The 14,011-nt window shown below is 37.6% G+C and overlaps 1 protein-coding gene across 1 annotated transcript; it reads right to left on the bottom strand.

The window, feature by feature from the left end:
- Positions 1-243: 243 nt before the first annotated feature.
- LOC113749016 (SCY1-like protein 2) lies at positions 244-13,877 on the bottom strand. The gene is made up of 14 exons (XM_027292642.1): positions 13,144-13,877; positions 11,114-11,218; positions 10,009-10,119; positions 8,268-8,450; positions 7,820-7,946; positions 7,307-7,368; positions 7,104-7,190; positions 6,576-6,662; positions 5,378-5,491; positions 3,571-3,699; positions 2,854-2,916; positions 2,036-2,197; positions 1,835-1,953; positions 244-1,622 (listed from the first exon to the last, which is right to left on the bottom strand). Exons 1-14 carry the CDS (start codon positions 13,630-13,632, stop codon positions 665-667), a joined length of 2,796 nt encoding a protein of 931 aa, XP_027148443.1. The 5' UTR covers positions 13,633-13,877; the 3' UTR covers positions 244-664.
- Between the last annotated feature and the right edge of the window lie 134 nt (positions 13,878-14,011).

The raw sequence follows: 14,011 nt of genomic DNA, 5'->3' as shown, positions 1-14,011 counted from the left end.
ACTTTAAAGTCCAATAATGCAACAACACTAACGCTTGAGTCAAGTACCACATGTTATCTGATACCGTCAATTGCCTTTAAATTCACTAACAAAACATATGAAAATGCATGCTTCTACCAGCTAGATCTAATTATAGCATGCATCTACCAGCTAAGATATCCGTCACCGATTACATTAAGTATAACATGTGATGACCTTCAGAACGTGGCAAAAAAGTTGTCACAGAGAATGAAATCATTAATATGAACTATCGAACTCACTCCAGTAACTTCCGACAAATATAAGACCAGGAATACAAACTGCTCAGCTAAGAATGACCAAAAACCAAGAAATTACTCCTCATTATTTGGCCGTATACCAATTTGGAGTTGTCTATTATGATCAATACACTGACGCGGAACCAAGAGTATCCTGGCAACAATATCAATAATTGAGCAAAGAAAAGAAATGAAAAAGAAAAATATGTATACAGAATAAGGCCACTATGCTACAAGCAAAATTCACATACTTCTCTACATCATCTCGGGAAACAACAGGTTCTCACTGCAGCAACTATCAAAACATTCTTCCACATCTTTTTGCGTGGGACCGACTATGCGCATATTTTCATCCGTGCCTCGTATTACTGTGCTGACTTCGCATTCACACAAATGCGAGCCCTCATTTAAAGCAAATCCAATAGGGGTGGCTGTTCAGACTGAGGTTTCATGTGGCTAGATCGTGATGCTGAAGAGGCACTAAGTTGCCCCTGATTTCCTCGCCCTCTTCCCCTCCCTCTACCGACAGCAGTTACTGGGGGTGGAGCAAGTCTTGGTGCAGTGTGCTCACTTTTGCTCGAAGCAAATATGGATCCAAGATCCATTGTTTTCTCACTTGAAACACCGTAACTGGAAACACCTTGATTTTGTTTCATGAACCCAAGTGAATTTTGAGTGTTGAGTCCCCCACCATTAAGACTGTTGGTATTCAATGAGGAATTCCCTTGATTGGGTCTCATCGGTTCTGTTAAACTTTCGGTGTTAAAGGCCCACGAGGTACTGCTACCTGTTTGAAAGCTCAAGCCATTAGGGGCAGCACCACCGTAACTTGATCCGTTTTTGTTAGCTGACAGAGCCATCCCGCCATTGGTGGAAGAACCAAAGGCAGATGTAGAACCACCAGGCCGTGGAGGCCAGTTGGCAAAAGGATCTATATCATCCAAACTGGCAGCTGACAAAGTTTTGCTTTCAGTTAGCTTCCCACTGATGTCTAATTGAGTTGACAAACCCAACGAGGACGAGCGTGGGGGCCATTCTATGTCAACTGCAGGACATGAAGATGATGACTGACCAGATGCAGTAGACGTCATTGTGGACTGCAAATATCCTGAAGTACCCTGAACAGACTGAGTTGAGGCAGATGGATGAGCTGTTGCCTTTGTTGCAGATGACGGTATACTTGCAGATGATTGCCTTGTCGGAATCCAATCTTCATCCCATGATGGGCTGTGCTTCATATTAGATGAGGCAGCCGTGCTAGTTTTATTCACTTGTCCCGGCATATGCCCATCAGTAATAGGGGATGGTCTTACTTCTGGAATCCCATTGTCAGTCAAAGTTACTCCTCTTTTTTCTTCTATTTTCCTGTTATTCAACAGGTAACAACACGTATTAACTTGGATAAAGAAACTTTGATCCGCCTAAGTACTCTCGAGGATAGAGAATGCACAAAAGACAAGTGAAAATCCAATAGAAAATCTAAAAGCCACCAAACAATTGAGAAGGTTTTGGTTTTCGAAGATCATTACTCCCTTGCAAAGCAGACAGAAAAGAGAACTATATCAGACGAGGAATACCTGAGAATATCCTTGACAAAGTGCATAAACTTGGCAAATTGCTGAACATTTAATTGTTGGACAATCAGAAGAGGAGTGAGTAGTGGAAGGACATGTTCTGCCACAAATTCTACTCCATACTGAAAGAAAGATGGCAACGACCCGAGTCATGATCACGAAACAGAACATTATATATCCAACCAAGTTAGGCTAAAATATTACCTGCTTCAAAATAGAGTTGGCAACACCAAGGGTACACATAAGAGTTGGAGCAGAATGATCTACAGCCGTGCAACATTGTATAGTTTGCAAAACATCTAGAACAGCATTCTTATCAAGCATGTGAACCATATCACCCAGGCATAATAGTGCATTCACTCTGACCTGCCAATATAAAAACAAAATCTTCAGATTGGCGAGCTGATTTCTACTTGTGTGTGCTCTAAACTACAAATACCACAGGCACGGGAAGAACTTGAAAGCTATTCATAAGCTGCAGATTTTACAGGACAGTTGGACATATAAAAACTACCGACTGCCAGTAATCATGAATTTAACTCTTAATTACCAGCATAACTAATTAAGGGCATCAAAACTGCACTTCCTAACTCTCTAATGTAGAATCATATTCTATAAACTAAAGTGGCAAAATTGGTTTAATCTCAAATCAGTCATGCTTGGTTTATACAAAGAGGATAGCCATAAAGTATGCATCTTTTTGCATCGTAAGGCTGGAAACATCTTTTTCCTTCTGTCAATTTCATGCTGCAATAGACCACAAGATAGTCTTCACTCCTCAAGAATACCTTTTTTGTCAAAGCATCTGATTTCAAAAATTGCCTTAAGCAGTCATCTCTCAACAGGTTTACTCAATTTAAAGAACAAAATGGAAACAGCGATGAAAGGATTTTAATGACAATCCTTTCTCTCTAGGTGCAAATTCAATATGTTCAAATATCATTAACAGTAAAAGCTAATGCAACTTCAGCAGGCTAAAAGCCAAATTTAACCATTAACATCAAGAGTAGAAGCCCACATACTGCAGCAACAGTTGTCTTTAATGCTAAACCATGAACTCGGGGCAAGATTGCTTGCTTCACCAACTGCAGCAAAAGAAAAACCACAATAGACCAACGCAGATAGGTTAGCTAATGCTATTCTAAAATAAAAAATAACAGACAATGATAGTTGCAATATGCTACAACCACCAAACCATTATGGTCGCTTTTCAGGTGCTGTAGAGATGTGCTTGAGGAGAACTATGAAGAATCATTGGAAGACCATTAAAGGACAAGAATATCCAGGGCTGAATCACATTATCACTAAGAAGCAAATATCCAGAAAAGATGGACATCAAGAAGACGTATGAGTACACTATCCTGTAACAAGTGAGACATTTATATCTTCACACCAAACCAATTATATCCTCTTGAACAATCGAGAAAACTTATCATTAAGCCTAATATTCTCAGAGCTCACCACTTACTAATCATCAGTGCAAGAATAGAAACGAAAACACTCCAGAAATCTTGCCGTTTAAAGGCTATGATTCATTAAGAAATTATTAGAGGACCAAGACATCAGGCTAAAACTAGTCTGCCATCCCTAAACTGTAAATTATATGATAACAACACAATACAAGTTTGCTACTGCAAAAGATACACATGAATATCCAAATTGACAAGAAAAAAGGGTCTTGAGAAGCACTAAGCTAAGACACACTAAATAATAAGAATGGCTATGCACTTGCCAATTACCTGAACATCAAGCTGCTTAACAAGCGATACAGTCTTTTTCAGAACTTCCTCTTGCATACGAGCATCAGTGTCATCATAAGCTCGAACAAGCATCGGTAGAACATGGGAAATCAAGTGCTCATGACTAGCCTGATAAAACATGTAAAAATTGCTAGTTAAATGAGTATAAACCATGGTCATAACCCATCTTTTAACTACTTAGCAGCTTAATAACAAGGCAAAGAAATAAACACAGGGTTTAAAACACAATGGTTATCTAAACCAACAATAAACCAAAACTGCAAGTGGAAAGCATTTTAATTGTAATTAGTTCAACTAAATTTCTCACAGTATCTTCTTCTCATTTAAAAATGAGGATGGAACAGAAACAACTACTTTCGAGAATAAAATCCTCTCACCAAAATACTTTCGTTTCAAATTTTCCAGTCTAGACATTACTAGTAATAGTCCCAAAATTGGATTCACTCTTGAAAGGCAGTATAAGGCTTTCCCATGACACCATTTGGAAAATTACCATTTATGAATTCTAATGTACTGGAGAGCTACATTTCAAATCCCTTCCAAAGCCAGCTCACCTAGAATTTATTATTACATGTTCCCAGTCATAGTCTAAGACACCATAGCCAAGTCAAACTTTATTAGTGGACACCTAAAAGTATATATAAACCAACAACCAGAAAGCACTACAATCACAATGCAGCTACTGGGAGGAGTTTCTTGGAAATTTTCATTACATCATAGACAGATAAAACAGAATTATAAGCAAAAATGAAAGACCAAAATAGCTTTTGCATGTAAAACTACAAGGGTTCAATGCTTTGAGAATAACTCCACATCCAATAATCAACGCCCATTTCATCACTGGACTAAATATTATTCAGACACTCCCCAAAAGGATTGGGAGAAATGAAGATAATTCACCAGACTAATCCATCCACTTAAACAAGTCCAATTAGGCAAGTTAAAGCAGCACCTTAATACTCACTAAGAAAACTTACAGCAATTGCATCAATACCCCTAATTCCATACCAACTACCAAGTAATCAATCAATGCTTCTAGGAAAATTATTCAACACCATGACATAAAACAATCCCAGCAAAGACAACTTTAATTGAGTGGTGTCAGGAGTGACGGGAATAGGAACTGAACTTCAAGTTTTCTGTATGTAAACCTACGAGTACACTGTACACATAAAATGACCGACTCCCACAGCTTGATCTTTTCCCCTTTTCCCACAGCTTGATTTTTTTTTTTTTTCCCTTGCATGTAAATCTACAAGTACACAAAAAAAGACCAACTCCCACAGCTTGATTATCTTTTTGGGTGAAGCCTGCTGCAGTGAGCTTAAATTGTCACTTTTTCTGAACCTCAAAACTAACACTTCAAAACAGATAATAGCCATTTGTACATTAAATGGCATAACAGAACTAGTTCAGACAAACTAAAATTTTTCACAGGCAAGGGCTTATCAAGTTCTAACTAAACAAACACATATGGCAGTCTCCTTTAATTGAGTAATACATAAAAATCACAAAGAGCTACCATAAAGTGAACCACTCTTACAACTAATATAGATTCCCAAGAACAATTAGTTAATTACCAATTTCTGCATACGAATTAAAGACATTTTACTAAACAAATCAGATTTATCTCCTAATCATTAAGTTGATATGAACCTAAAAGGAAAAAATTCTATGATAAGAAATTAACAAAGAGAAAATGTAAAGGCATTGACCAAAAGAAAAACAGGACATCCAAAAGCAATTTCTTGCATTAGCAGAAGTTCTTCAAAGCTATCTCTGTTACCTTATTGATAATAAGCTCGGCATGCTTCACAAGTAGCAACAATGTCTCACCTGCAGCACTATTTAGGACAGGAACAAGAGCTGGAAGAGTAGACAGCTCAAAATCATTTTTGTCCTGCAAAATTCTTATACACATAAATCTACGAATTATGTGATATACAAGTTTCATAATTATCTCCTACCAAACTTCACATTTATCAGACAATATCATAATATGGTCCACACGAACAAGCAAGATAATCATTTCTCTATGACCCAGCAATCAGAACCTGAGGCAAGGGTTGTGCAGTAAGCAAAAGAATAATAAAACAAAAAAGTTTCATAATGCCACAATATCACTGTTAATTTTCGTAAATTATAAGCGTTTCAAAATGGTACTGCACAACATATCTTGATAAAAAATAGTAGTAGGAGAAATCACATCAACCAGAGCCCATTGGTCTGGAGTAGACTGAGTTAACATATGTCTTCAAATAATCGATTTTGTTAAGATGTTTTGCTTCATTGGCAGAAAAACCTGAACATGATATCCAGACACAGCATTCTTGGAAGGTCCTCAATTTTATCACCTCTTTAATCTATATGACATATTAAACCAAAAGAAACACTCATTTCAAACTCGCCTGTGAGAGCTTATGCCAACCATTGCAGGAAATGCTATAGCCTTTGTGAAGAGTGCAAGTGAAATTCTTTACATTGCACATGCTAGAGTATTCCCTCAATTAATCTTTCTGGAAACCAATTTGGTCGAATCATGCATGACTAAAGGACTGCAAAGAGACTTTTAACTTTTTTCCTTGAATACTATGACTTTCTTTCAACAACTAATCCTAGACTACCCTGCCATTCTGTTTAATGAAGTCCAACTTTTTCATAAATCTCAAAACCTTCCAGATCTGAACTTGTTGACAGCATGGCACTGAGAAGTTTATCTTATCAATGTGATCAACCATATGAATCTCTATCAATATTTTACTTGAAATATAAAAAGAAATAAGAATAAAATGTAGCTTAACATCTTTCACAGCGAACGGCAGAAGATTTAACATAGCTGGCAACATGGGGAACACATTAAACACACAGGCAAAAGTCAACTGTTTGGCCAGGTTCAAGTTCAGGCTCAAAAATGAAGGCTCCTTATTTTGTCATTGAACATGGGCATATGGATCAAGATTTGCAGGCATTAGTATCAATGGTACCTGAGACTCTGCTATTGTAAGAACCATGGGAAGTATCATTGGCTGCATGACCAGATTCCGAAGCTCAGCACAAAGTGGTGGAAGTACCTGCAAAGATCATCAAGATAAGAGCCATCTCATTAAAACTCTTTCCACAGCAAAAGGAATTAAAATGTCTCATCCATGTCCAACATCGGTATGACTCGCTGCTTAACAATACCCTATTTACTAACTCTTTTCTCTTTTTCCGTTTCTCCTCTTTATCTGTGGGGGCACTATCAGAGATGTTAAGGCAAGAGAACGGTTTCATGCGATGTTTTGGAGTCTAAATACACAGTGAAACAAGGTTAACCAGGAGTCAACTTGGTTAAATATCCAAAATCACTGTAGAATCATCTAAAAGGGACTTCAGACATCATGAAATCAATTATTCCTGCAATCATCCAGTTCTTTGGTTCTGTTAAAAATATAAAAGCACATACAGCTCAAAGAAGTATGTCAGACAACGTTATAAAGTCATATTACACAAAAGGAAGCAGAAAAACAAACCTTATACCGCAAGACACGCGGATCAAAATCTTTCCACATGTCTGATAATGCTTTTAGAAACTCAGTCTTCTGCATGTTATCCCTTTCCTGCAATCAAGCAGAGTTTGAGTAGGAATACTCAAGGTTCCATAACATTCTACTACAAAAAATAATTGTCCTTGCTAAGCCTCTTCTGGCTGTCAAACTAATATAAAAAAGCATACAAGCATGTGATCCAGGAAACGAAGTGCACGCAACCTAGTGTCATCACGAAAAAAAGGTGACCCTGCAAAGAAGGAATGTACATTTGGTTATATAGAATAACAAGATACGCCTAAATAAAAATCCTAAACACAATAAGAACAGAAGTAAAGCAATTCAACATTACGCACGCTCACAAACCACAAAGCCTCCTCTAAACAATAGTTAAATTGCTAGTCCAAAGCCTCATTAACTTACAACCACAAAGACAAAAAGACCATTTTACTACCACATTCCAGATGCTCTCCATCTATTTTCACATCCTACAATTATTTAGAGATTGTGTTTCTCTTTCTTGTTAAAATACTATAGAGGAGTATCTGCCATCTTCCCCCTAGCCCAACCATCCAAAACAAAAACAAAAAAGCTTCAAAGAAAACTAGGACAGGAATTCTCCCAAAATGCTACTTCCCAGATGTTCATCTCATACAATATCACCAAAGCATATGTGTGCGAAGATAGTATCACATCCTTACCTGTAAAGTCCATTGCTGTTGGCCTCAAAGCCTCATTAGAAGAAAGCATCCTTTGCAAGTCCGAAACCAAGTCCCGCGGTATTGACGAGAAAGCCTCACTGGATAAGTATGTCAAAGTATTCATGTACTGCACTCGAGTTGCATAGGGACATTAGTATAAAAAGTTACATATGCTATTACCATGTAAATTAAACATATGAACACATCTATAATAAAGATACACACTATTTTGAGGCAGCAATGAATAATCCAACAGAACAGGAAAACAACTGTACTTCTCATTCAAGAGACCAATTAACCAGACTATTATTGATTTTAGCAGAGTATCTATTTTAGTCATAATGTGGTCATCTTATAACCATACAGCAATTCATTGTTACAATCTCAAATCTCCTACTCCACCCATAAATTGTGCAAATCATTGCGCCAGGAAATATTAGATAAATACCATTTTGACATTGTTGTGACAATTAAACAACGGTTTTCGAGCAACCAAGTGGTAGGCAAGACATGCAAAACTGAAGATATCAGAGGCAGATCCAACTGTAGATGCTTTACTTCGAACAAGTTCAGGAGCAGTGTAGTCCAGTGCTGGCTGAAGGGGCAAAATAGAATCTTCAACATCATATTCCTGTCAAAGAATTATATTAGCGGACTAGTTAGAGCCTTAGTCAGAAGTAGTTCCAGATAGAATCCAATAGACCAGTTAATAGAACTCCAATCAACTGCTGCAAAAATTTTGATGCTGAAGGTGTTGCACATCTCCAGAACAAAGAGACAGAGCATACAAATACAATAGAAACAATCCTTTCAAAACTTTCTTCGGCCATATGTAACAATTTATTCCATGCAGAGCAACTTATAGACAAAACTGGAAGAAGTCAATGCAATTGCAATTAGAAGTTAAGGCCATCTGCTTAAATACACAGCAAGACAGTAAAACTACCAAGAAAAACAGAAAGAGAAGAACTGAACTAAATATATTAATCCTCTTCCGATCAATTCAGAACTGTTGCTAAACCATATATCAAGATAGAATAGATAGACAACAACTCGAGTAGGAATACGGAAGGACTTAAGTTTGAACCTGGCCTCTGGAATCCTCCTAAACAGAGATGATACAACATGTTATACCCAAGGAAATCTTATTTTTGTCTATGTATTGTTTTAGTATTACTCTGCATACTCGGTTCAAACTTGGTAAAGGATTGGAAGGAAATTGCAATCAACTTTGGCCTCTCCTCCTGCTCATAGAGAGATGACAAGTCAACAACTCGAAAAGGGAGCATTAAAGAACTTTAAGTTGAAACTGGCCTCTAAGATCCTTTTAAACAGAGATTCAGACGTCACTTTTACTTCTTCTTTTTCTGCCATGCCTCTTACAAGTTTTATTCTGGTCACGCAGTTTCTTCTACCTCTCCCATTATGTACCTCCATAACAACATAAGCCCATGCCAAAAGTTATATAAAAAAATATTTATACACCATTCCTCTTCATATTCCTTGTGCATATCAACCTAGAAAGAAGCATAATCCACTTTCATGACCATTCTCCAAACTTGAAATTCACTCTCACACTCCAAATCCAAAATGTCCCTTCTAGAAAAAGACCTTGCACTCAAAACTTTTCCCAACAATTAATCCCAACCCATATCAGATGCACTACCTGTAAAATCTAGTCCACAACTTGAGACAATGATGCTACTACAATAGAATCTCAGACATTATGAAAGTAACGAGCCTATTCTTCTTACCAACAAAGCCCTACAATCACAAAAGAAAAACTCTTGTAGTGATCACAGTAATTTAATCTCGGGCATTAAACAATTTGCAAAACCAAATATGCTTTTTGTTTGTACATTACATCAATGCAAGAAAGTTCTTGGTCTCCCAGTATTTTGCTCCTGTCTCCCTAAGACTTAATGCCATTAGGGTGAAATGAAACCAGCCTTAAATAGGGGATGTGCCAAGAGTCTCTTTTCAGAGTAAAGCATACTAAACGAAAGTTCCTGTATCAGTTTTCCATGAGAGTTCAAGAAGTAGATGTTGGAACAGCAACTTATAAAATAGGGGTCAGATAAATGTAATCAAAATACAATTTCAGAAAACAGAAATGCAGTAAAAGATCTAAAAAAATTACAAATGCATAAGTTTTGTGTTTCCATAATGGATCTAAAATTTCCACTCACAGCATAGTGGAAAGCCTGCAAATTTGCTGAATCACTGGATGATTGATCTGTAGATATTGTGAAACCAAATCCACCTAGCTTCCAAGCTCCATTAGATGTGATTAAAATTGTCTGCAATATCAGATAAAGAGGCAATACATCAAATAATGCACATTACTTGAAAAGAACCTAAAGGCTTTCTGGATTGCATGAGAAGCAAAAGACGGCATGATTCTTCTTATAGAATCTATTGCTCTCTTTAGGCACGAATGATGAAAACAACTAAAGCAACAATGACAAACCATCTTTAGGCCAATATTTAGCAAAGCAATCTATTATCAATTATCTTGATCCTTGATAAGACAATATGTTTGCGATAGTTAATGCTTGCCTCAAAAACACCAAAAACAATCCTCGCCCAACCTTCCTGACTCAAAAAGAAAATTTTTTGAAGTTTTAAGAGATATCAGTGCTTAGAAAGCTATTAAGATTGAGTCAAGTAGCCACTAGCAATGGATATCAGCAGATTTTTCACTTGGCTCAAAACCAAGAGAAGCAGAGAAGCAGGAGGTTAGCACACGAGTAAGCATGAAAAAGATTCCTCTGGAAATTTTTAGAAGGATGAGAAACCAGGAATTAAAAGAGAAACACAGTAACAAGCCCCATCTTCTGCAGACTCGCATGGTGCTATCTACCAATTGGAGCAGAAAAATCTGAACTACACAATTTAGCTTCTCACTACTAGACACCAAGCATTGGACAAACAAACATTTTTAGATTAACTACTGCTTAATTATCATTTTGTATGTAAACTACTGCTCAAGGCTCTAAAATACCAACTAAAATGAATAAGAGAATTAGATAAACCACAAAACTCTCTTTAAAACTTCATGGGAAAACAGGAAAAAAAAAAAAAAAGAAGTGCCAACTCAGAATGAGCAAATATTTAGAAAGGATACATATCTTTTCCCATTATTCCTCCAAATAAGGGAACAGAAAAGAGGATGCGTCGTCCTCCAACCCCCCAAAAACAAAAAAAGGCTCTTTTAGAAAGGACAAAAAGAAATGCAAAATGCCAAGTATGATATTGACTGAAAAAGACAATATGGAAAGAAGAAAAAATTACCTCAGGTGCTATAGACCGATGTATAAGACGAGCATTGTTGTGGAGAAAATCCAAAGTTTCTGCAATTTGTAGGAGACCATGCTTCACCTCCAATAATCTCATTTCCTGCACATAAGGAGATTATCAGAAAACTGCATAAATCATAATTATTTGCAGCCATATATTACTGGATAAAGTGAAGAAATTCAGTAGCATGGCTTGATACATTATCTACTTCAAGAAGATTGTAGCATACAAATCAGTCATATATGAGTCAGGCACTCTAATCTCCCTTTTTCCAGAATGAATCCAAACAAAACCAGATCTTGAATCCAGAATTGAAGTCGGACTTTTGTATAATCTAGCAATCTAGTAGGTAAACTCATTATATCAGTCACAGCAATAGGCAAAGGGAGATTGCATGCACCTCCTCCGTCTGCCAAAGAAAAACAAAGGGCCAGAGGGAAACACCTGGTAGTTGTCAAATTTACTCGAGAAGAAATATTAAACAAGATAACACATTAATGTGCATTGTATAAAGTTTTTGAAATCAGCACTTTTCCTTTGTGCCTCCTTTAGTTCTTTTGTTAGTACAACGGTTCATTCACATGTAAACCACATCTTCTCTGTGAGGTGTCCCATATCATTGCCATTACTATCATTCACCGGTAATTGGCTTCTTTTTAACTTCTAGAAATACTTAAAAACAAATAAAGAGCATTGTAGTTCATTCCTCTTACTATGTTGGTGTATTGCATGTTATCCAACACTATTTCCAGAGTACAAACCAAGGCAAGATTGGTGTATCATCTGGGATAATATACACTTAGCTGCATATAATGAACTAATGTCCATTCATGTAAGGACGCTTGACTGACTTCAAGATCCAAGCAGTACTGAACTATCATATAAACCGACGAGAAATTTGCCATCTTTGTTAAGCTATTAACAAATATAATTCCATGTTCTGCCAAAATCTATGCCAAGATTACAAATTTTTCCTAAACAACTCCAGAAGAATGCCTACACTTTATGGTCTAGTTGAGGGGTTTCAATAAGCTTATAGGCCGCAGATAAACATATGGAAGACAAAGTCTACTAATCAAGAGTGGCCATACCTGCAAAAAAAAAAATAGTGCATTTTAACAAATCGACAAGTCAACCAAGTTCTCTGCACAATTAAATCTTTAGTCCACCTCTATTACAACTTACTAATGTAATTATTATAGAACTCAATCAGAATGATGTTACGATTAGCATTTAAAATGGTTTCCTTCCAATTAAATACCAAAATAAATTAGTCGCCTTATAGACTCTCAAAGGGCAATAATGATCTTCAAACCAAGTATCTAAAACGTAGTTCATCTGACATTCTTGGATCAGTTTTCATTTTCATCTCATTCCTAATTTTCACAGTCTCTCCTTCTCAACATCATGTAGTAACTATATTAATAGAGAACTCAGATTCCCCACCCATAGCTGACCTCAGAGTATACTCTTTTTGAGCTCAGTCTTGTACCTAAAAATACCATCTTGTCACCCAAATAACTTAAACCACCTCATCTAATAAGAAAAGAAACAATTCGTCTAGCATATTTTCACATAACTCATTTCAAGGCAGCGCCAATTCTACAACTCCTGAAAAACTTCATCCCTAGAACATAATGTACTTAAAGGGGAAAAAAAATTTTTGATTCCAGACAGAATGCGAGACCATTTGCCGTGGCACTATGTTCAAAGCAACTTGGCAAGACACAAGATGGCCTATGAGTGGACTGCTATACATTATTATCATTTTTTCAGCATATCATATCACTGCTCATGAATCATACCACCATTAAAATGTCGACACATACATATTGTTGGTAAATCAGATCGCCTTCGGGCCATATATTGTGGAAAATTACTGAAATTTAGCTTCCACGGAGTGTAGAAATAGACATCAAATCCTCACGTCAGCATAAGTTGCTTCCACTACGAGGATTCTCAAGTCATAAGAGAATCCACCTAATGATGCTAATAAAATATTTACATCAAAAGCAAACAATTACCATTCCTTTGAGCTCCTTGGGCACTTTCTCAAGATTCTCCAAATTCCCCAAAGCATTTGCGGCCGATGCAAACAAAGGCTCGGTAACCATAGCCATTGCGTTCTTACTCTCATCAAGCGCGTGGACCACATGCACAACCCCAGGATGCCTCAGCCTGACCAACCGGGAAGCATCAGCTCTGAGAACCTCCAAAAACGCATCCTCCGCAGCCTTGGAAAGCCCGGCCCGCTGCCTCGCCTCCGACAGCGCCTTCTTGTCAAGCAGCCACACACAAACATTGGGATACACCGCGCGGCCGTCACGGGACTTAGCAGAATATAGCTTCCAGGCGAGTCCCGGGCCGGCGGACCCGATCTGGTCGAGCAAGTCGTAGTCCTGTAAGGGCTTGGGCAGGCCAGTGACTTCCTGGACCGTGGTTTGGACCGTTTTCTCGATCGCTGCTGAGGCCTTGGCGAAGGCCTGAGTGAGGGTTTTCATATTCAGGGACATGATTGAAAACTATGAGAAATCTAGAGGGGCAATTCTGAGATAAATGATGCTGTAATTGGACGTCTGCCGTGGGGTGGAATTGAAAGTGGATCGAATTAGTACAAATTACTGAAACAAGAGGTGATCAGATTCGGATCCCACACCTAAACGACGACGACGACGACGTCGTCTTCGCCTGGTAGAATGAAGAAGAAGAAGAAGATGATGATGATGATGAACCAGAACAAGTCTATGGGAGTGGAGGAGATGCCAGCTTGGAATTTTTCTAATTTTCTGGATATTTTATTTTTAAATTTATTTAATTCAATCGTGCTGCGGTGCTGGTTTCCCATGAGGTGTACCTTTGTCGGTCGCTGATGTCAGTGATGTGTGATGCCTT

This window comes from Coffea eugenioides, chromosome 10, assembly GCF_003713205.1.
Source record: "Coffea eugenioides isolate CCC68of chromosome 10, Ceug_1.0, whole genome shotgun sequence".
Classification (NCBI taxonomy): Eukaryota; Viridiplantae; Streptophyta; class Magnoliopsida; order Gentianales; family Rubiaceae; genus Coffea; species Coffea eugenioides.
The sequence above is the reverse complement of the archived record's forward strand: the minus strand, read 5'-3'. Positions and strand labels throughout refer to the sequence as shown.

Bases quoted from the DNA above. Each gene is read 5' to 3' on its own strand.
- LOC113749016 (XM_027292642.1), bottom strand. From the start codon at position 13,632: ATGTCCCTGAATATGAAAACCCTCACTCAGGCCTTCGCCAAGGCCTCA. The intron at 7,369-7,819 runs GTAAGGATGTGA...CCTTCTTTGCAG, and splicing joins AACAGCAATGGACTTTACAG to GGTCACCTTTTTTTCGTGAT. The intron at 2,198-2,853 runs GTATGTGGGCTT...TTATATTGGCAG, and splicing joins TAAAGACAACTGTTGCTGCA to GTCAGAGTGAATGCACTATT.